Raw genomic sequence first — 20,534 nt, 5'->3', positions numbered from 1 at the left:
AGAAACCACAGACCATCAGTTGAGACTCTCTCCATGTTGTCAGGATCTGTGGATGGCAGACAGCCGCAGACTGGTGTCCCACATGATAATAATGAACTCATTATCTGAGCGTGGATCCTTATTTAGCAAAAATGAACCATCCAACACAAGAGGGAAGCATCATCAGACTCAGGGGAAATCCCAAGATTTACAGAAGTAGATTTTTTTAAAGGGGGGAAAGAACCCCTAAGGCAGTGAGGTCCAGCACCGAGGGCCTTCTGGTGGTTCCCTCGCTACGAGAAGCCAAGTTACAGGGAACCAGGCAGAGGGCCTTCTCAGTAGTGGCACCCACCCTGTGGAACGCCCTCCCACCAGATGTCAAAGAGAAAAATAACTACCAAACTTTTAGAAGACATCTGAAGGCAACCCTGTTTAGGGAAGCTTTAAATGTTTAATAGGTTATTGTATTTTAGTGTTCTGTTGGAAGCCGCCCAGAGTGGCTGGGGAAACCCAGCCAGATGGGCAGGGTATAAATAAAAAATTATTATTATTATTATTATTATTATTATTATTATTATTATTATTAGAGGGTTGATGAATAAGGGTGAATGGGGCTCTCTCCCACCAACCTGTCAGTTGTTACCCATCTGCCTGTCTTCTCACTTACACCAGAAATTGTGCGATCTGTCAGATTCCTCCTGAATCTGTGACATGTAGAACTCAGCAGGGAGGAAGGGGATGGGGACAACTATAATTAGTTGGCTCTGGTTTCAGCTCTGGCGCCACCTGCTGTTAGCCTCCCTGCTTTCCACCCTACTCCTAATGGGCAAACGAAGCCATAATAATAATAATAATAACAATAATAATAATAATAATAATTTATTTATACCCCGCCCATCTGGCTGAGTTTCCCCAGCCACTCTGGGCGGCTCCCAATCAGTATTAAAAACAGTACAGCGTTACATATTAAGCGGTGGTTCCCACAGCGCAGCAACCCGGCAAAGGGGATGCAGCAAGGAAAACCACCGTTACCTCTCCTCTGGGAAGCGCTGAGCAAAGGCGAGTCCCCAGGCAACGCGGCCGATTTGTTCAGCACAAGGAATACAAGCTCCACCCCCCAGTCGTTCTTAGACTCCTTATTGGGTGAGCAACGCAGCCAAGCAACACAGTTGGAGCCTCCCTTCTCACTGGCCGGCAGGGAGGGAGGGAGAGGAGCTGCTTCCTTTGAAACTCGGGAAATTTAAGGGTCATCATCAATAAGGGACAGCAGTGGGACACGGCGCTGGGATAAGGGACTTTCCCGCCAAATAAGGGACGGTTGACAGCTATGCTCTGGGCATTGATGAAGGTGGAAATTTCTTTTGTACTGAGAGCTTCCTCGAGCAAAGCACACACAAGACAGAAACCATTTTTATGCCAGTTTTTTCTGGTAGGAATGTGAGTACTGTATAGGTGGGGGAAGATGCTATTTGAAAAAGGCAGCTCTGCTTCTCTGCCACGACTTTTTAAGGCTATGTCTCAGTGGCTCTTGGCAACAGCTACAGGGAGCATCTGTGTTCCAAAATGGGCGATAAAGTTTTGACAAAGGGGAATTATTTCCTCTAAAGGCCTTGATGTTGATATAGGAAAGGCCGAACAGCAGTGCGAACGAATAAATATATATCTGAATTTATTTATTCTCTCCTGTAGCATGGCAGGGCTGTGTTCACAGGCTGGATATATATCATCTTATCTTCCATGGTAACTTAAACCATAAAATAAAGGGGGCGAGGAATATATAGCAGAGCTGTCAACTTTCCCCTTTTCTTGCAAGGAATCCTATTCAGAATAAGGGAATTTCCCTTTAAAAAAGGGAAAATTGACAGCTATGATATATAGACTGAAGGCATGAACCACATTTCCCTTCCCCAGGAAGAGGAAGAAGTCATTTTGGTTCTGACAAGTTTCCCTAGCTGGATAAATGGGTCTTTAACACAAATGTCCTCTTGCTAGGGTTTTAGTCTTGTTTAGAAGGCAGGGGCGAAACTGGGCTATATTCCACCCAGGTCAAAGACCCAGTTTGGCGCGTGCCAGTTAGGCCCAAACCCTAACCACTAGGTCACACTGGCTCTTTGTGATCACCATGGTGATACATTGTCTATGAAGGCAGCAGAAGCATGTGAATTCCAACCTATAGCTAAACAGCTTTCTTTCTTTGTCAATTAGTTCAAAACCTTGTTCTGGAATAGGAGTTGGCTAACTTTCCACCATGCCACCGACTTTACTGCTCCTATTGTAACTGTGTCCATTATAGAAAGTCTGTGTTAAAGGGTAAAGGTAAAGGTAAAGGTACCCCTGCCCGAACGGGCCAGTCTTGACAGACTCTGGGGTTTGTGTGCCCATCTCACATCTATTGGCCGGGGGCCAGCGCTGTCCAGAGACACTTCCGGGTCACGTGGCCAGCGTGACAACGCTGCTCTGGCGAGCCAGAGCCGCACACGGAACGCCGTTTACCTTCCCGCTGGTAAGCGGTACCTATTTATCTACTTGCCCCCGGGGGTGCTTTCGAACTGCTAGGTTGGCAGGCGCTGGGACCGAGCAGCGGGAGCGCACCCCGCCGCGGGGATTCGAACCGCCGACCTTTCGATCGGCAAGCCCTAGGCGCTGAGGCTTTAGCCCACAGCGCCACCCGCGTCCCTGTGTTAAAGGGTATACCTGCAGAAATACTGTATTTCCACCACAGGAGGGAGCCTGTGGCTCACAAATTCGACTGCAACCGGCATTTGCTTGAAGTGGGGGAGGGGGCGAAGATTTTTTGGGTTGGGTAAAAATTAAAATCTGAAACATTTAAATTCTTATTTTATACAGTGCCCTAAACTGGGTGCTTGCATGCTCTCAGCACACATTCTCCAAAATTCTAGTGAGAACAACCAATAGTCAGATGGGCAAGTCCCATAGAATTCAATGGTGCTTACTTCTGAATAGACCCATGTAGGATTGCACAGGATATAACAGTTTTTCCCGTTTGGCTTTAGGGCATGCATGTGAAATTGCTACATTTAGAACTGCAGTCAATTGGCCTGCTTATTTCATATCCGAGCATGTGTACAGAAGACATCTAAGTACTCCTTAGCTTGCCAGCTTTATCCCTGACTGTGAGAATAATGCTAAGAGGATCAAGCGAATTGTGAGTATTGCTGGCAACTGAAAAAATAAATCCCAAAGCAGAACTAAGATTGGGGTGGTGGTTCTTAAAAAAGAAAGAAAGAAAAGAAAATGAAGTATATCACAGAAGCACATTTAATAAAAAGTAAGTGCTGGGACGCGGGTGGCGCTGTGGGTAAAACCTCAGTGCCTAGGACTTGCCGATCGTATGGTCGGCGGTTCGAATCCCCGCAACGGGGTGAGCTCCCGTCTTACGGTCCCAGCTCCTGCCCACCTAGCAGTTCGAAAGCACCCCTAAGTGCAAGTAGATAAATAGGTACCGCTTTATAGCAGGAAGGTAAACGGCGTTTCCGTGTGCTGCGCTGGTGCCGGCTCGCCAGAGCAGCTTCGTCACGCTAGCCACGTGACCCGGAAGTGTCTCCGGACAGCACTGGCCCCCGGCCTCTTAAGTGAGATGGGCGCACAACCCTAGAGTCGGACACGACTGGCCCGTAAGGGCAGGGGTACCTTTACCTTTACCTTTAAGTGCTCAGAAGCGGCTTCTGAATATTTCTGAGTAAACATGGTTTTGATAGGCTTGCAAGCAAGAACCACAGCTGAGGAAAGAGAGTAGAAAACAGCTTGGTAGATGTCAGTCAGTGACTATTTTCTTTTCTTCTGCACGGGCCACTTTCAGCAGTGTGTGGGAGATTCAGATCACAGATGTGCTCAGCCAAGGTTCTCTGACGGAGTCATTTGGAACATATCTATTTTTTCAAAAAAGCAGTGAGGAATGGGAAGTGAGAAAATTGTGGGTTGATGACTTGATGAAGACATGACTGCCAATGGGTTGAAGACATGGTGTTCAATTTTTGCATCCTAGATTGCCAGTGATTAGGGACGACCAATAGGCAATGAGATGAACCATTGGTGTACAGCACCAAAGCCGTTTTTCTTAAATACCCAGAACAGACCGATGTCCTAGGCTCATTGACCTGGTGATTTGAACAATAAGAGGTTCTGACCCAGTGCCTTAGCAAGTTGGTTAGGTGCGACGAACGTCATGCCGGTTGACATTAAAGACGCCAGTCAATCAAAAACTTTTAGCAGAATCACACTTTCTGGAGCCTGAAATTGCCAGTTCGAAAAAGGTTATCCCTCCATTTAGCCCCGTTTAGGCAGAGACAGATTAACAACACATTAAAGATATAGGCTTGGATCTTAAGATAAGCAAAGTTAAGGAAGTTTCTGGAAGGAAAGCTTTACTGGCTGCAGCTCCCAACCTTCAAGCTTCTTTGAAAGGCTTGTTTTGCTGAGGGGATGGACGAGAGGGAGATGGAAGACTTTCCTTCCATGAACTTTCTTAAGTGAGCACATATTCAGATCAAAATCAAGCTATCCCACTTGGTTTTCGCTTTTCAGCCTTGCTGCTGTAATTCGATGAGGCGACCGGCAAAGACAGCCAGTGTTCCAATGATGCAAACTAACATGAAGATGCCTAGCAGAAGGTGATCCACTACCATGGCAACAAACTTCCATTCTTCGGCAGCCTGAGGATGGGGAAAATAAAAAAAGACAAGAGGCAGTTAGAATGATCTTGGGCCTAGTCGTTGTTTGCACTGGGGAGTTGGCACTTTTGAGCATTTATGCTTCTCTGTCTTGGAGGAAAAAAATATGTTATTCTGTATGTTCTCCATTGCAGGAACAAACTTCAGTATGTAATGCATTCTAGTCAAAAACATGTCCTTGCATCATTGTGAGAATGACCTGAAACAGAGGAGTTTGACTATCAAAAAATATGTGTGTAATTTGGTGCCATTTTAGTGCACATTACAGAGTATATGCTGCCCCCTGGCCGGAGCTTGATGTACCGTGAATTTCGATGAGCCATTTTGTTAGGCCTTGGGTCACAAGAGGGAGCCAAATACCAAATAAAGCAGTGTTTGTCCAAATTGAGGCTGAGTGGAAAAGGAGAGGAAACAACAAAAGAGACTCGTGGCAGCTTAGTTGGAGACAAACTGGCTTGTGGTGGCATTTGCTTTCATGCCACAGGATTGATTCCTTCTTCCTTTTCGAACAACAGATTAATACAGCTCCTGTTAGGGAGCCAGATATGCGAGAAAGGTGTCCGCCATCAAAGAACAGCATTTTGGTTCCGTATCAGAAGCAGGTGTGTGTCATCATGGAGGCGATTCTGAGCCCAAGGACTCTGAAGCAGAAGGACAAGGTTTCTTCAGAGACTCCCCTATAGCAGGCCAGAGCCTTGACTTGCACCAGGCCTCACCTTGCCAGAGATCAGTGCTTGCCTCACAACAATAGCCAGGAGATTAATAATGGTATCCCTTAAACCAGGGCTAGGAAAACTGTGGAATTGCCAGATGTTGTTGAACTCTACCTCCCAGCCACCCCGGCCAGCTCTCTCCACCTCAGCCTCAAACCGTTGCTTGCCTGAATACAGTCTAGATTTCAATAGCACAGGTTCACTCATTTAAAACAGATTAAATGGTAAATCTGGACTATTTTAAAAGGATGCCCTCACAAACCCAAAGTTGCAGGAAGCGTGCACTGATTTAGGATTTCATCTTTAATCTTGAAACCACTCTTGCTTGTCCACATCCTCTTTCTTCCCCTCTGCACTTAGAAAGCACTTAGGTTTTAGAAAAAAACCCTCACATGCTGTTGATAACTCTTAGTTATCATTCTTTAACAGGTGTGTTAGAGACATTACAGCAGAAATGGGAAAGCTGTGGCCGGCCAGATGTTGTTGGACTACGACTCCCATCATCCCTGATCATTGGCCAAGCTGGCAGGGGCTGATGGGAGTTGAAGTCTTATAACGTCTAGCAGGCCAAAGATTCCCATCTCCTAAAACAGAAGGAAAAGGTCCTTACATTGTTGGATTCCTGGTCTGACTTCATTGTTTCAGCAATGTATTTGATGCCCTCAATAGCACTTTTCACATCTGGGTTTTTGGTGAGCGACGACTGGAAATTGACAGCAGCCGGACTTTGCTTCCCAGAGATTTCAGAAATATCAATGTCTTCAGTAAAAATCCTTTTCTCCTGCTTGTTTCTGGAAGGCCGTTTCATGGTTGAGAAGAACATGACATTCGGAATCGTCTCAATAAAAATCTGAAAGAAGTTAATATTTGTTTTACAGTCAGTGTCTTTTTTTTAAATAATAATAAAAAAAAATAGAATGAAAACAAGGGGCAAATATGTTCTCCATCTTGGCCTCAGAATAAAAACGTTTCCTTTCTGAGGTTTGGGCTTTCTTCTGCTTGCGATGCCTGAGGCCCCAGGAAGCTGTCTGAGTTTTTCAGGTGAACAGATCTTTAAGACTCATTTAAGTGAAACCACATACAGATGGATACTAACCCCAAGTAATGCACCGTTATCAAATCAGCATGTGAAACTGGAACTCTGCTGACTTGATCAGTTTAGGATCCAGATGTTGTTTTTATTATTATCTTATCTGTATTGGGTGGGCCTCCACTGGCCCCAAAAGGGCTTTCCTTCTTCACTCCTTCCCCCAGCTCTGCTAAGGCCTCCAAAAAAAGCACAGGCTGTTGCTGGATGCGGGAGTCAGTAGAAACTATGCACAACCAGATTGCCTTCGACTCACACTAGTGTGACCACCTCCCCTTTATTCATTTGTGAGCAGTGATGCTACCAGGGCAGGACTATGGGGTAGAAGTCGCCTATTCAGCACAACAGAGGTATAGCGTAGTTGGTTAGAACATGGTGCTGATAACAAGAAGGTTGCAGGTTTGAACCCTGTAATGGACAGCTGAATATTCCTGTATCACAGGGGGTTGGAATAGATGGTCCTCAGGGTCCCTTCCAACTCTATAAAAACAAGGAGGCCCCTAACCAGGCTTACTACATTTTTAAGTATGTCAAATAATACACATTTCCCCTCTAAAGACCCTGTAAGGCCATTAAGTCCAGACTAAGCTAAATTTCTGTCCATGGAGTTTTCTTGGCAGGGATACTGTAGCAGCTTGCCGGTTCCTGCTCCAGGTGGATCACATTTAGTCAAAACTCTCCACTATGACCTGTCTGTCTTGGGTGGCCCTGCACACCATAGCTCATAGCTTCTAAAAGACGCCTGCTTATTGGGAGAAAAGCAATGACAAACCAAGACAGTATCTTAAAAAGCAGAGACATCACCTTGCTGACAAAGGTCCATATAGTTAAAGCTATGGTTTTCCCTGTAGTGATGTATGGAAGTGAGAGCTGGACCATAAAGAAGGCTGACCGCCGAAGAATTGATGCTTTTGAATTATGGTGCTAGAAGAGACTCTTGAGAGTCCCATGGACTGCAAGAAGATCAAACCTATCCATTCTGAAGGAAATCAGCCCTGAGTGCTCACTGGAAGGACAGATCCTGAAGCTGAGGCTCCAATACTTTGGCCACCTCATGAGAAGTGAAGACTCCCTGGAAAAGACCCTGATGTTGGGAAAGATGGAGGGCACAAGGAGAAGGGGACGACAGAGGACGAGATGGTTGGACAGTGTTCTCAATGCTACTAACATGAATTTGGCCAAACTGTGGGAGACAGTGGAAGACAGGAGTGCCTGGCGTGCTCTGGTCCCTGTGGTCACGAAGAGTCGGACATGAGTAAACGGCTAAACAACAACAAGGCTAAATTTACCTAACTGCACTAGTGAATTCCAGAAGAAAACAAAGTCTGAAATTGGGGGAACGACTGGTTAAGTATTGCAGTCCATAAAGAAATATCAGTGTTTCTGTCAGCTTGCCTGTTTCTTTTCCTCCTTTTGGAAAACCTTCCCCAAAATCTTTAAGTTATAATGCATAAATAGGCAATGTTGTCATGCTCTAAATTAGTGGCTTTTTTTGTCCCAGTCTGCTCCCTACTTTAATGGAACGCACCCAGTACTAGTATTATGGGAGAGAAAGAGAATTGTCTCTCTCTGTTCTTTCTGTAAAGCATACATAATTTAATTGGCACCCAGTAAGCTACTTATAGATCACCTGTCATATCAACCTTAAAGAGGTCATTTGGTGGCTCTTTCCATTGAAAGAGTGAGAGAGGATCTCTTCTCTCTTTCGCCTACCCTTTGCTCCTTAGTTGAGTTTAGCAGCTGTTTTTCAATTATAAAAACAAGTTTAGAATATCTATCTGATCCATTTTGCACCTTGTCCTCCTCATATTGAAAACTGAAATTAAACTGGTACCTTGGAGACATAAGACAGGGCTATGGGCGAATTAGGATTTGAACCCAGATCCAACACTTTGTTGGGGACGTGGGTGGCGCTGTGGGTTAAACCACAGAGCCTAGGACTTGCCAATCAGAAGGTCGGCGGTATGAATCCTCGCGACGGGGTGAGCTCCCGTTGCTCGGTCCCTGTTCCTGCCAACCTAGCAGTTCGAAAGCATGTCAAAGTGCAAGTAGACAAATAGGTACCACTCTGGCAGGAAGGTAAACAGCATTTCCGTGCGCTGCTTTGGTTCGCCAGAAGCGGCTTAGTCATGCTGGCCACATGACCCGGAAGCTGTATGCCAGCTTCCTTGGCCAAGAAAGCGAGATGAGCGCCGCAACCCCAGAGTCGGCCACGACTGGACCTAATGGTCAGGGGTCCCTTTACCTTTTACCAACACTTTGTCAATCTTTATCCTATAAAGCAGGGGTGGCCCTTCAGATGTTGTTGGAGTACAACTCCCATCATCCATGACCCCAGGGGCCATGCTGGCTAGGGGCTGATGGGAGTTGGAGACTGGAGGGTCTCAGGTTCTCCCCATTTTTGCTATAATAAATGCCACCAGGTCCGTGGCAGCAAGCCCAGCCCAGCCTTTTCTCTTATCCCTGTGTTCTGTTCTGATCTTTGCAACTCTTCCAGGGGACAAGTTTCTGACTATAGCTTAGGGTTGCTAAACGTCCGGAATTTTCAGGACATAGCCAGTATTCAGTCCCCTTAAGCAGCGTCCGGGCGAAAATCACTGAAATGTCCGGAAAAAACCCATAGATATGGCAGCCCATGTTCAGATTTTCACTTTTTGAAATATGGCAACCCAACTATAGCTCATCTCACCTTCCTCACCCACTGCGGCATAGTGTGAGTACTTGGAGATCGGTGGTGGGTATTGATCACAATGACAGTGATGATGATGGAAGCTATGACGAAGACCATGGTGAACAGCATGTATTTGCCAATCAAGGGCACCGCGCTAGAAGTGGAAGGAATCAGCTCCACAATGACCAGAAGAAACACCGTCAAAGAGAGCAGGACAGAAATGCTCAGAGTCATCTTCTCCCCTGTGACAAAGAGTAAACAAAGAACGTGATTTTTTTAAAATAGCATTTTTAAAAAAAATTCTTAAACATATTAAACACTCAAACTCATTTTTTAGTATTTTTTTTATAATTTTCAATTTATACATTTCAGTAATTTTATAATCATTTTAACTTTTCAAAACTTGACTCCTTCCCCCTCTTTCTGCAGTTCCTTAAATTTATTTTTAAAATATTTTCAGCATATCCAAATGTAACTTAATTTGCTCACTTATTCTTCTACTTTAAATACACGCTCTTAAAAAAACCTGCAGGTTATTACAATAATCCTGCACATGTCCTTATCTGTTTATACTCAAACTCATTCATAAGAAAATACAAAAACACAACTGGATAGGAAAAAGAAAGAGAGAAAAGAATAGCAAAAGAATAATGAAAAAAGACCCTTTATAACATTTATGTCATGAATATCATATCATTTACCCACACACAGCGAGGCAGATTCCCCCAGCTCTCATCTGGGTGCTTACTTACCCAGGCAGAGGGCCTTCTCGGTAGTGGCCCTGTGGAACGCCCTCCCATCAGATGTCAAGGAGATAAACAACTACAGTGGTACCTCTGGTTACGAACTTAATTCGTTCTGGAGGTCCATTCTCATCCTGAAACTGATCTTAACATGAGGTGCCATTAGCGAAAGCGCGCCTCCTGCTGTGCTTCCACTCCAGGTACCTCCAGGTTGACACAGCTCATAACGAGACGCATGCACAACCAGAAGCATTCGTATCCAGAGGTACCACTGTTTTATCGTGTTTTTAATATTTTGTTGGGAGCCACCCAGAGTGGCTGGGGAAACCCAGTCAGGTGGTCAGGGAATAAATAAAAAAATGATTATTATTATTATTATTATTAAATTATTTTTCTCCCAGTCTCCCACCCTGAGAGATTCTTCCTACCCTGCCTTTTTTGCAGGGACCTCCCACCTCCAACTGTCCCCTTTCTGTGTGTGCCCTCCTATATAAATATAGGATGTGAATCAGATGTGATAAGAGGCAGAGAGAGGCTTTCGCAATGGCCGATAACAGATAAAACTACTTCTCCAACAGGGAAGCCAAATTAAGGGACAAGCTACCATGTAATTTCCTAAGCCGCCATCAAAACAGATGAATAATCAAGGTAGGCCAGAAGAGGGCAGGTTTTCCCCCCTGGCTGTGAGTCACAGTACAGTGGTACCTCGGGTTAAGAACTTTCATCGTTCTGGAGGTCCATTCTTAACCTGAAACCGTTCTTAACCTGAGGTACCACTTTAGCTAATGGGGCCTCCCGCTGCCGCCGGACAATTTCTGTTCTCATCCTGAAGCAAAGTTCTTAACCTGAGGTACTATTTCTGGGTTATCAGAGTCTGTAACCTGACGCATCTGTAACCTGAAGCGTCTGTAACCCAAGGTAGCACTGTATCCCACATACCTGAATCTGTAGGCAGGTAAAACACTAATCCGGTTAGGAAAGAGAAGAGGAGGCAAGGGATGATGACATTGACGATGAAGTAGAGAGGCAACCGCTGCAACACAAAGTGATAGGTAATGTCCAGGTAAGGTGTGGTAGGGCAGCAGGCGTAGGTAACCCAGTGCTTCCAGCCTCGGTAATCTTTCATGACCCATTCTCCGCTGGGCATGAAGTTACTCAGATCTGGGCGGTCACTTTCCTGAGAGGAGAATGAATGCCATTAACATAATATCTAAGGCCTGGTGCTCCTTTACATTCAGGAACCATTCGGTTCCATTTAAATACTGTAAAACCAATATCTCCTTTTGTTGTCAGGATAAAATAAACGCTTAGCCTGAGGGGGCGAGAAGTTACAGGGACCCAGGGTTTACCAAAGTTTGGTTTCGTTTGCGAGGGTTATAGCATTTTTGCAATATGGTTATTTATTTGCAAATGTATAGGCTGAGCATAAAGGTAAAGGTAAAGGGACCCCTGACCATTAGGTCCACTCGTGACCGACTCTGGGATTGTGGTGCTCATCTCGCTTTGCTGGCTGAGGGAGCCGACGTACAGCTTCTGGGTCATGTGGCCAGCATGACTAAGCTGCTTCTGGCAAACCAGAGCAGTGCACGGAAACACCATTTACCTTCCCGCCGGAGCGGTACCTATTTATCTACTTGCACTTTGACATGCTTTCAAACTGCTAGGTTGGCAGGAGCAGGGACTGAGCAACGGGAACTCACCCCGTCATGGGGATTCAAACCACCGACCTTCTGATCGGCAAGTCCTAGGCTCTGTGGTTTAACCCACAGCGCCACCCGCGTCCCTATTTGTGTATATACTAGCTATAGGTGCCAACTCCCTGGGGCTCTGGCTGTCCAAGCACCCACAGAATTCCTCATGAAAGGGCTACGTAAAGCTAAAGGTAAAGGGACCCCTGACCATTAGGTCCAGTCGTGGCCGACTCTGAGGTTGCAGCACTCATCTTGCTTTATTGGCCGAGGGAGCCGGCGTACAGCTTCCGGGTCATGTGGCCAGCATGACTAAGCCGCTTCTGGCGAACCAGAGCAGCGCATGGAAACGCCGTTTACCTTCCCGCTGGAGCGGTACCTATTTATCTACTTGCACTTCGTGCTTTTGAACTGCTGAGTTGGCAGGAGCAGGGACCGAGCAACGGGAGCTCACCCCGTCACTGCTTCCACATCCAATCTCCAGAAAAACAGTCCCTTAAAAGGTTTCCAGAGCCCAAACTCTGCTCTTTGTGCCTTGGTCTAAAATGGCATGTCATATAATCTAAGCACATTGCTTCCCCACAGAATCTTGGGGGCCGTAGTGTACTCCTCATGGCGCTATAGCTCCCAGCACTCTTAACAAACTACAACCCCCAAGCTTCTCTGCGGAAGCCATGCGCTTTGAACACATGGTGTATATAGCAGCTGGGAAAGAGGAACATCTGCCCTTCCCAAAATCTTTCAGTTATTTCCTACCCATTAAGCAAACTTAAGAAAAATGGAGAGACAGTTAGTTCCCATGGAAACACATCTCCAGGCTATTCACACTCTTTTGCCACATCTGTGGGCCGGCCAGGTATTTCCTCAGAGCAACCCACATGGCAGCCCTGCTGACAGAAACTGCATAAGAAACCTATAACAATATGTAATTTCCCCCTATGCACAGTGTTTAAAAGAACACTTGAAAAATAAATAACTATGCAGCTTATATATCTATTTGCTCCAAAAAAAAAATTTCCCTACCTAAATAAACTCCACACACCAAACAATATATAATGCAAATATATGAAGGTGTGTGTGTAGGGGGGTGCTACCCCTCCCCAGCAAAAAAGAAAAGAAGAAGAAAGTAAATAAATATTTAAAAGGTTAGAACTTTTCACAAGTAGCAAAGATGAATAAAAGCAGCTTGGCACAGATATCCAATGAGGTTTCGAAAGAGCTTTGTGTCTCATTCTATGACTCTAACAAGGCCTTAGGATTCTTGAATTGCAGGCCCCATCCCTCAATACAACAAAATGGCTGGAAGTGCAACAGCAGGGAACAGTCAGTTTGCAACCTAATGCCACAAACTGGCAGGACAATGGGGAGGAGGAAAAGGAGGATCAGGATTGCAGTGAAGGATGTAGCCGGGACTGGGACACACCGGGGCAAGTTGGGGTTGGGAAGAAGAGGTTGGCGTAGGAAGGGCTCATGGGGTGAAGGAAGATGAGGGTGAAGCAACCAGAGCAGCAGGACCCATCACCAGAGTCAGAGGGGCATAGGGAGCAGTGGTGCTCCAGGAGGCTGAGGCAGACAAAGGCCCACAGCCCATCTCCCTAGCTGGCCAGGTGGGGCTCACTAGCTCTAGGAGGAGGGGTGTGATTCCTCCCTTGGAGCAGGTGAGAGTCATCTGCCTCATCAGGCCCAGGTGCTGCAATCAGCCTGCGAAGTCCAACAGGGAAGCAGAGCTGAGGGCTGTGTCTCCTCCACTGCCCATGTTGATGGGCCTCAGCTTGGATGCTCTGGGATCTCTGAGGGAATTTGGACATGTGGATTGTCCCTTGACCGGAGACTTGCCGCCAGGTAAGCCACAGGTTTGGGGCACCGAAAGGTTAATTCTGTTAGTATTGAAGTCAGCTAGCTAAGAGAGGTATGGGGTGGAGGTGTTTGCTTAGCAACCAGGGAGAGTGGCATGACGGTTTGCTGAGGTAACACATGTGGAGTTCTGAGGGTGTGCTCTCTGTACGCTTGGTTCGGCGTCTCTGTGCCATATACAAGGCAGACAAAAACTCCCTGTCCTTTTCTCCTCAGATTATGTGCTGCTTTTGTTCAGTGTTATCAGGATTTATTTTCTCTCTGGGCTGTGTCTGCATTATTTAAGCGGCTTTGCCAATGAAGACAAATGACTTTTGACACCGAGGGAAGCTTCAAAAGCCTTTCAAGCACAGGAGATGTGTCCTCCAAAGTAGGAACACAGAGGAACTCTTTTCCAGCATAAGGGCCCCATTCCTCAATACCAAAACACAAAGGGCCTTTGGACCCTGGTCCTTGTCTCATATGCCCAGATGTTACCTACCGGAAAGATGGCGACCATTGTGCCATCGTATGTCCATGTTCCCAACTTCATACTACAGTTCTGCTCATCAAATGGAAAGTGGGTGACTATAATTTCACAGTAGCTTTTGAAAATGGCTGGAGGAGTCCAAGTGATGTGACCTGTATAGTCTAAGAGTACTTTGGTATCCTGGACGATAGCAAAATCTCCATCTGCACTGTAAAAGCAAAGAGATGAACACCAGTGCTGTGAATCCTATTCATTTTCACTAGCAAATGAGACACAGCAGCTACCAACAACTTTGGGAAGGCTGAGGGTTAATTTAACAGTGGAGTTCTATACAGTGGTACCTCAGGTTACATACGCTTCAGGTTACATACGCTTCAGGTTACATACTCCGCTCACCCAGAAATAGTGCTTCAGGTTAAAAACTTTGCTTCAGGTTGAGAACAGAAATCGTGCGGTGGCAGCAGTAGGAGGCCCCATTAGCTAAAGTGGTGCTTCAGGTCAAGAACAGTTTCAGGTTAAGTATGGACCTCCGGAATGAATTAAGTACTTAACCTGAGGTACCACTGTACAGATATAATATGCAGTTTCCAGTGTTGAACGTGGGCTAACCCGGTCACACCAACCAAATGCAAAACTACTACTCCATATTGTGTTTCTTGTTTGATCTGAAATACAGCAAATGTCTTGCATCTGCTTGAAGACATGTTGGGGGGGGGGGACAGAAGTCGGAGACAGGAACTTCCTGTCTGCCCTTTCCAGTTCTTTGGCAATTTTTTTTCATAGCACATAGGGTTTATATTTCACTTTTTCTTCCCAAATGAAGCCCAAAGCTGCAACAGCCAACACAAGAGCATCTCAACCCCCACCAGCAAAACAAAACTATCAGAATATTCAGTACAACAAAGCAAGTCAAATTGACACTCATGTCAAAACATAAATCCATTCATCTGATAAAAAATTATTCAACTCCAATTGTCCACCATTTGGCCTTGGTGCGCCCATCTGATGTGCCTATACTAAGCTTAATTTGTACAGTGATGGGTCTCATCTCAGGGAGATGATCGTGGCCACTGATGAGTAAACCTGAATATTCTTCCACCTCTGTGACCCAAATTTCTTCATCCTCACATGCAGTTGGAACCTAAGTCATCCCTCAAATGTGCCTGGATGACAGCTTCTGCACTTCCTGACCATTGAATATGCTGGCTGGGACTGATGGTGCCTTGAATCCGAAAACCTCTGGAAAGTCACAAGTTCCTTAGCTTTGCCCTAGTGTTCCTCTTGCAGACCCTTATCTGCCAACCTGTAAGTGCCCATGACAGCCATGGGTAGCATCAGGAATTATGCAAAACAAAGCAGTTCTTAAAGGTAAAGGGACCCCTGACCATTATGTCCAGTCGTGACCGACTCTGGGGTTGCGGCACTCATCTTGCTTTATTGGCCGAGGGAGCCGGCGTACAGCTTCTGGGTCATGTGGCCAGCATGACTAAGCCGCTTCTGGCGAACTGGAGCAGCGCACAGAAACTGCGCTTACCTCCCCTCTGGAGCAGTACCTATTTATCTACCTGCACTTTGACATGCTTTTGAACTGCTAGGTTGGCAGGAGCAAGCCCTAGGCTCTGTGGTTTAGACCACTTGGCTAAAGTTAGCTGGAGCTACTGGGGGGAAATGCTCTCATCGCAATTATGTAGTCACATACAGTGCCTGGACTCATTTGCAGCCTTGCTATGTGACTGCTGAACAATTAACATGAAAGAACCTTACTTACTTGTTGTACAAAACCAAGTCTGGACGCCAGAGTTCGCTTGAGGCGACGCGAATTTGTTTCACACCACCATAATCTTCTGGCTTCCATTTCAGGTTTACATCTTTCCATTGCTAGAAAATGGATTTAAGAAAGTTTAAAAACAAACAAACACCCCAACAACTCTTTCCTCTAGTGTGGAATGTAAGCCTAAAACAGAGCACTTATTTTATGGGGTGAAAAAATTCTGCAACTTATTTTGCCCTGTCTTCATGGTAACTGGAATAATTACTTGAAACTAACACGGCCATTTCCTTTTTGAGAACAAATATCTATGTACCCGTTATCAGCAATTCTCTGGCCACATTCACCATACATTCAAGGTGCTATGATACCACTTTAACTAGTCATGTCTTCTCTCAAAGAATTTTGGGAGCTGTTGTTTGTTAAGGGTGCTGAGAGTTTTTAAAAGACGACTACCCCCCCGAGCTAGAATTCCCAGAGTGCTGTAACAATAAATCCTTCTTCACAGGGAACTCTGGGAACTGCAGTGAGTTCTGTGAGGGAAATGTGTGTGTCTCTTAACAACACTCTCAGCACTCCTGAACTACAGCTCCTGGAATTATTTGGGGGAAGCTATGACTGGTTAATGTGGCATCATAGTGCCTTAAATGCGTGGTGTGAAAGTGGTGGCCTCTATAGTTAAAATCAGTGCGGTTCTGAAAGGTTAGGTCTGCCATCTTGATACAAAATGGCATCCAATTTCATCCCAAAATAGATGAAAACCTGTCCCCATTGTGCAAGATTGGCTTAAGACGTCTTACGAGGTGTCCAAATGCATAGTGAACAAACAGACAAGCTTGTTAAATGTGCAGTAGATTAATGAAAAGGGTGACAAAGAATTACCTGTTTTAGACGCACGTTGGTTGCTACAATCTGATTCACTTCATCCTTAAGAGAGCAAAAGGGGAGAGATCTTAGCAGGCAAAATGTACAGTAAGACTTACTGGTAAATAGCTATCTGCTACTTATTCCTGACTTTTCCACCCTATTCCTTTCTTCCCACTATCAAAATGTAGATTGTAAATGCCTGCTTTGTTTTAGTCTGCATACTTGTTGTACACTTAAATCATGCAACTGTCCCTGAAGAATTCCGGGAGCTGTTTGTAAAGGGTGCTTGGAACTGTAGCTCTGTGACGGAAAAACTACAGTTCCCAGAATTATTTCCGCGAAGCCATGTGCTTTAAATGTGCTTTCATCGTACACTGATGGCACTGTATAAGGGCACTTTATTGTGGACTCAATGCTGCAGAAATACCCTACAGGAATGTTAAATTTGTTTTTGTTTTTTTAATTTGCATTTTATTTATTTGTTAACATTCTTATATTACATCAGTAAATGTTGTCATATTACATTACAGGACTCACTATAATATAATTTCCAACATGTATACAAAAATTATATACAAATTTTATATACCTAGAACAAAAAAAAAGAACAAAGAGAAAAAACAAAAACAATTTCCCCCCAAAATCATATACATACCAACACACTAGACTTCCTGTCTTTTCTGTTGTATATTCCTTTTTTACAAATGAATGTACTCTTATTATTGTATATTTCTTTACATATTATCTAATACATTCCTATGTCAATATGTGCTCTTAGTCTTATTTCTCAACTCGGTCTCACTCCAATGTCAAACAAATGCTAGCGTAGATAGTGAACCTTTACTGTATTTTTGAACATATGTTTTATAACTATCCCACTTTTCCATAAATTTTTGTTTTGAATTGCCTCTCAGGGTATTTGTTAACTGCGCCGTTTCAGCAAATTCTTGTAGCTTGTTGGGGGGTTATATTTTGATGAGGACAATGTTGAGTAGACATCATGGAAAGCTTTCAATGGTTAGCCACGTTGTCTGTCGGTTAGACCTGCACACATTTCCACTTGATAACTTTGGGACAACTTTGTTGGACAAAACCAAAGTTACTTGAACTTAATTCTCATTGAAATCAATGGAACAGGCTAGGTATTATTTAAATCACATTGATATCAAAGGGGACTAAGTTCAACTCATTTAGCCCAGATCCAACCCTACATAAAAACACACATACACACAATCTGCTGCCTAGTTAAAGGGGTGCACCATTTTAGTTGGTTAAACTGTTTATAACCAACTAATCAATTAAACATTACACCCTTCAAATAATTAAAACTGCCGCTTATTACTACTACAGCTAACAATAATAATGGAATAATTGAAATTTGTACTATACCACATTGATCAACTGGATAAGCTGTAGTCCAACGGTAACGTTAACACTTTCAAGGTGGTTGCTTACTGGACGAATAACTTTGTTATAATGCTCGAATAAATGGGCAACCAGACGAGTTTCATGATCAGAACCCAGGACCAGAACAACTGCAGGACAATATAGAGCAAGACTTGTTAATTTGGTGTTGCAAAATTACTATTAGTGGAGTGCCGAAATCCCACAGGAGGGCATTGTGCCTAGTGCCCACATCCCCACAAATTTGGGGGTGGTATAGGGCACAGCAGGCAAGGGCAGTCCCCCACCATAATCCTGGGGGGGGGGTAGGGAGGCTATTTACTCCCATCACAGCCTCCAATTTACCTCGTGTGGGTCAGAGAGATGTTATTGTCAGCCATCTTCTGATGCGCCCCTAGTGGTCCCTGGGTTTACCTTCTTTTGTGACCGAAATTGCTGGCTAAATGACTAATAGATGCATTGTGAATAGCTAGGAAAAAGCTGGAAACTTCTGTACTGTTGTGTGCTAAATGGGAACATACCTTTTGCCATAAAGTAAACCTGCATTCTGAGATAGTTTTGAAGTAGGGAGACTGAGAAAACTGCAGAAGGAGGGGTGAGCTGAATTTTGAGGCTTTCTATCTGGGGACGTAGAGATGCCACTCTCTGGAGAAATAGATGCTCAGTGTTAGAGTTTTTAAGCTTCCTCCTCCACCTATGCCCAATTCACATCTTATCTGACTATATGATAAAATTGTAAGGTGTCGTCGCTCTGTTTTTATTGTCTGCTTTCCAAGGTTCCAAAGGCAGGTTGCTCTGTGAAAACAGTGTGCTAATGGGAGGGGGGTGCAGAAGTGAGCAAGAGCAGGTTAATACAACAGGTGTAGTCCTCTGGTGGCAGGCCAGAGGGAAAGAGAAGGAATTGGGGAGGGGCAAGTGAAGCTGGGGGTAAAGGGAGCTTTTGAAGAAATAAGAGGGAAGGAGGTGTGCATGACAGTTTTAGGCTGCTAGTGATACTGGAAGGAGAAAGTTGAAGAGGAGGAGGACTTGAAGAGGGGACAGGTGGTGTGGCTGGAGTTAAAGGGGCCATTTGCAGTGGTGTGGAGGAGCAAGAGGACACACTGGGAGGAAAGAAGGGGAATAATGGTCAGAAGAAGGCTCTGTCTGTGGTAATTGGTTTAAGAAGGCTTAAAGAAGTAAATCCAACTTCTTAAACCATGGTTTTGCTTTTTGTGGAAAATCGATGATTAGAAGGAGATAGTACTATGGTCATACAAAGACACAGCCCAATCTTATGCATGTTTACTCCATGACAAATCCCATCAAATTTAGTGAGAATTACTCCCAGTTAAGTGTGCATTAGGCAGAAGCTGCAGTTTACCACAAGACCTTTGGTGGAACGTCTACAGATTTTTTTGAATGAACTAGAATCCAAAGGAGTTTCACCATTCATAAGTTGTTCGTGCTATTTAAAAAGGGACATGGAGGATCCTATTTATGTCTGCAAATGCTGCTCTTAAAGAATGCGGATGTCTGCATCTCAGAAAACAAACCATCTCCTATTTCTTCTGCAGACCGGAAAGGTCTAACATTTCAGAGGGTACGTTTAAGACCCATTAACAGTCTTTTGGCAACACATGGAGCTGTCAATCAGTTCTGCTTCCATATCAAACTTCTGTACAAATAGAGGAAAAACATTCACCATATTATATTATACTTTAAGCTTTGCAGTATTTATTTCATGTCCCCACATACATTTTAAAAACATAATATTTATTCTTTTTGTTATTTATTATTTAGTGTGTTTTTTTGTTTTGTTTTCCCCCCACTGAAGCTTATTGTTAGTTTTACCCCTCATATTTCATTCTTTTCTGGTTACCGTTTGGGGGTGGGAAAAAGATCTCCAACATATATATAAAACTGTGTTCAGCTAAAGCTCATCATAAAGCTATAGGAAGAATCTTATCTTTGTAAACACATGCTCTCTCCATCTATAACACACACACACACACACACACACACTCATTGCAACGAGGCAGAAGCCACACCAAAATTATACTGCTGGTTGAAATGATTTACCTGGTCCAAGGAGCAGGAAGATTGGTAGACCACAGACGTCCATCCCTTTCCCTCTTCCAGAGAGTTCAAGATCTGTTACTGAGTAAAGCTTCACCGCTTCCAACTAGGGCGTTTAGGAAATGTGACCACGGAGTTATTGTTTCACGACACCTGCTTATGGGGATGGCAGCTGGAAGCCAGCAGAACTCTTTGGAAATGGGAACAGGGTCTATTTTTGCCGAGCCGCAAGTCCCCATGGCTCACAGTCAGGATTCTTTTTGTCTAAGTTACACATTCCATTGTCATGTGTGTGTGTATAGCAACTAGCAACCCAGGTTGAAGACCATTTGTTCCAATCCATGGAAGAAAATGAGGCACATTCTAAAGAAACTAGACTTTGTGTCAGATTGAGACCCTGAGGCCAGCTTACACCTATTATATTTCCATAGGTTTGGAGCTAGTACATTTTCTCCCCCAGTCAATACAACATTCATCATCAGAAGCAGAACAATCACCGGCCTTTTGGGCTAAGTTCAAGGGTAGAAGCAGAGCAATCAGTTTCT

At 44.5% G+C, this 20,534-nt stretch overlaps 1 protein-coding gene across 1 annotated transcript; it reads right to left on the bottom strand.

The window, feature by feature from the left end:
- Positions 1-3,240: 3,240 nt before the first annotated feature.
- CHRNA1 (cholinergic receptor nicotinic alpha 1 subunit) lies at positions 3,241-20,174 on the bottom strand. The gene is made up of 9 exons (XM_082199261.1): positions 19,993-20,174; positions 17,920-18,065; positions 16,546-16,590; positions 15,664-15,773; positions 13,908-14,103; positions 10,824-11,061; positions 9,160-9,383; positions 5,994-6,233; positions 3,241-4,652 (listed from the first exon to the last, which is right to left on the bottom strand). The coding sequence occupies exons 1-9, from the start codon at positions 20,033-20,035 to the stop codon at positions 4,521-4,523; spliced, it is 1,374 nt and encodes a 457-aa protein (XP_082055387.1). The 5' UTR covers positions 20,036-20,174; the 3' UTR covers positions 3,241-4,520.
- Positions 20,175-20,534: the final 360 nt, after the last annotated feature.

Source organism: Podarcis vaucheri, assembly GCF_965113315.1.
Source record: "Podarcis vaucheri genome assembly, chromosome: 1".
Classification (NCBI taxonomy): domain Eukaryota; kingdom Metazoa; phylum Chordata; class Lepidosauria; order Squamata; family Lacertidae; genus Podarcis; species Podarcis vaucheri.
This window is presented reverse-complemented; position numbering and strand designations above follow the sequence as displayed.

What these genes read in the sequence shown, in the direction of transcription:
- CHRNA1 (XM_082199261.1), bottom strand. Translation starts at nt 20,035, where the DNA reads ATGGACGTCTGTGGTCTACCAATCTTCCTGCTCCTTGGACCAG. An exon ending in TTATCCAGTTGATCAATGTG is followed by an intron (nt 16,591 to 17,919) that starts GTATAGTACAAA and finishes TGCTCTCTTAAG; the next exon opens with GATGAAGTGAATCAGATTGT. An exon ending in TGCCGCAGTGGGTGAGGAAG is followed by an intron (nt 6,234 to 9,159) that starts GTGAGATGAGCT and finishes AACTTCTTTCAG; the next exon opens with ATTTTTATTGAGACGATTCC.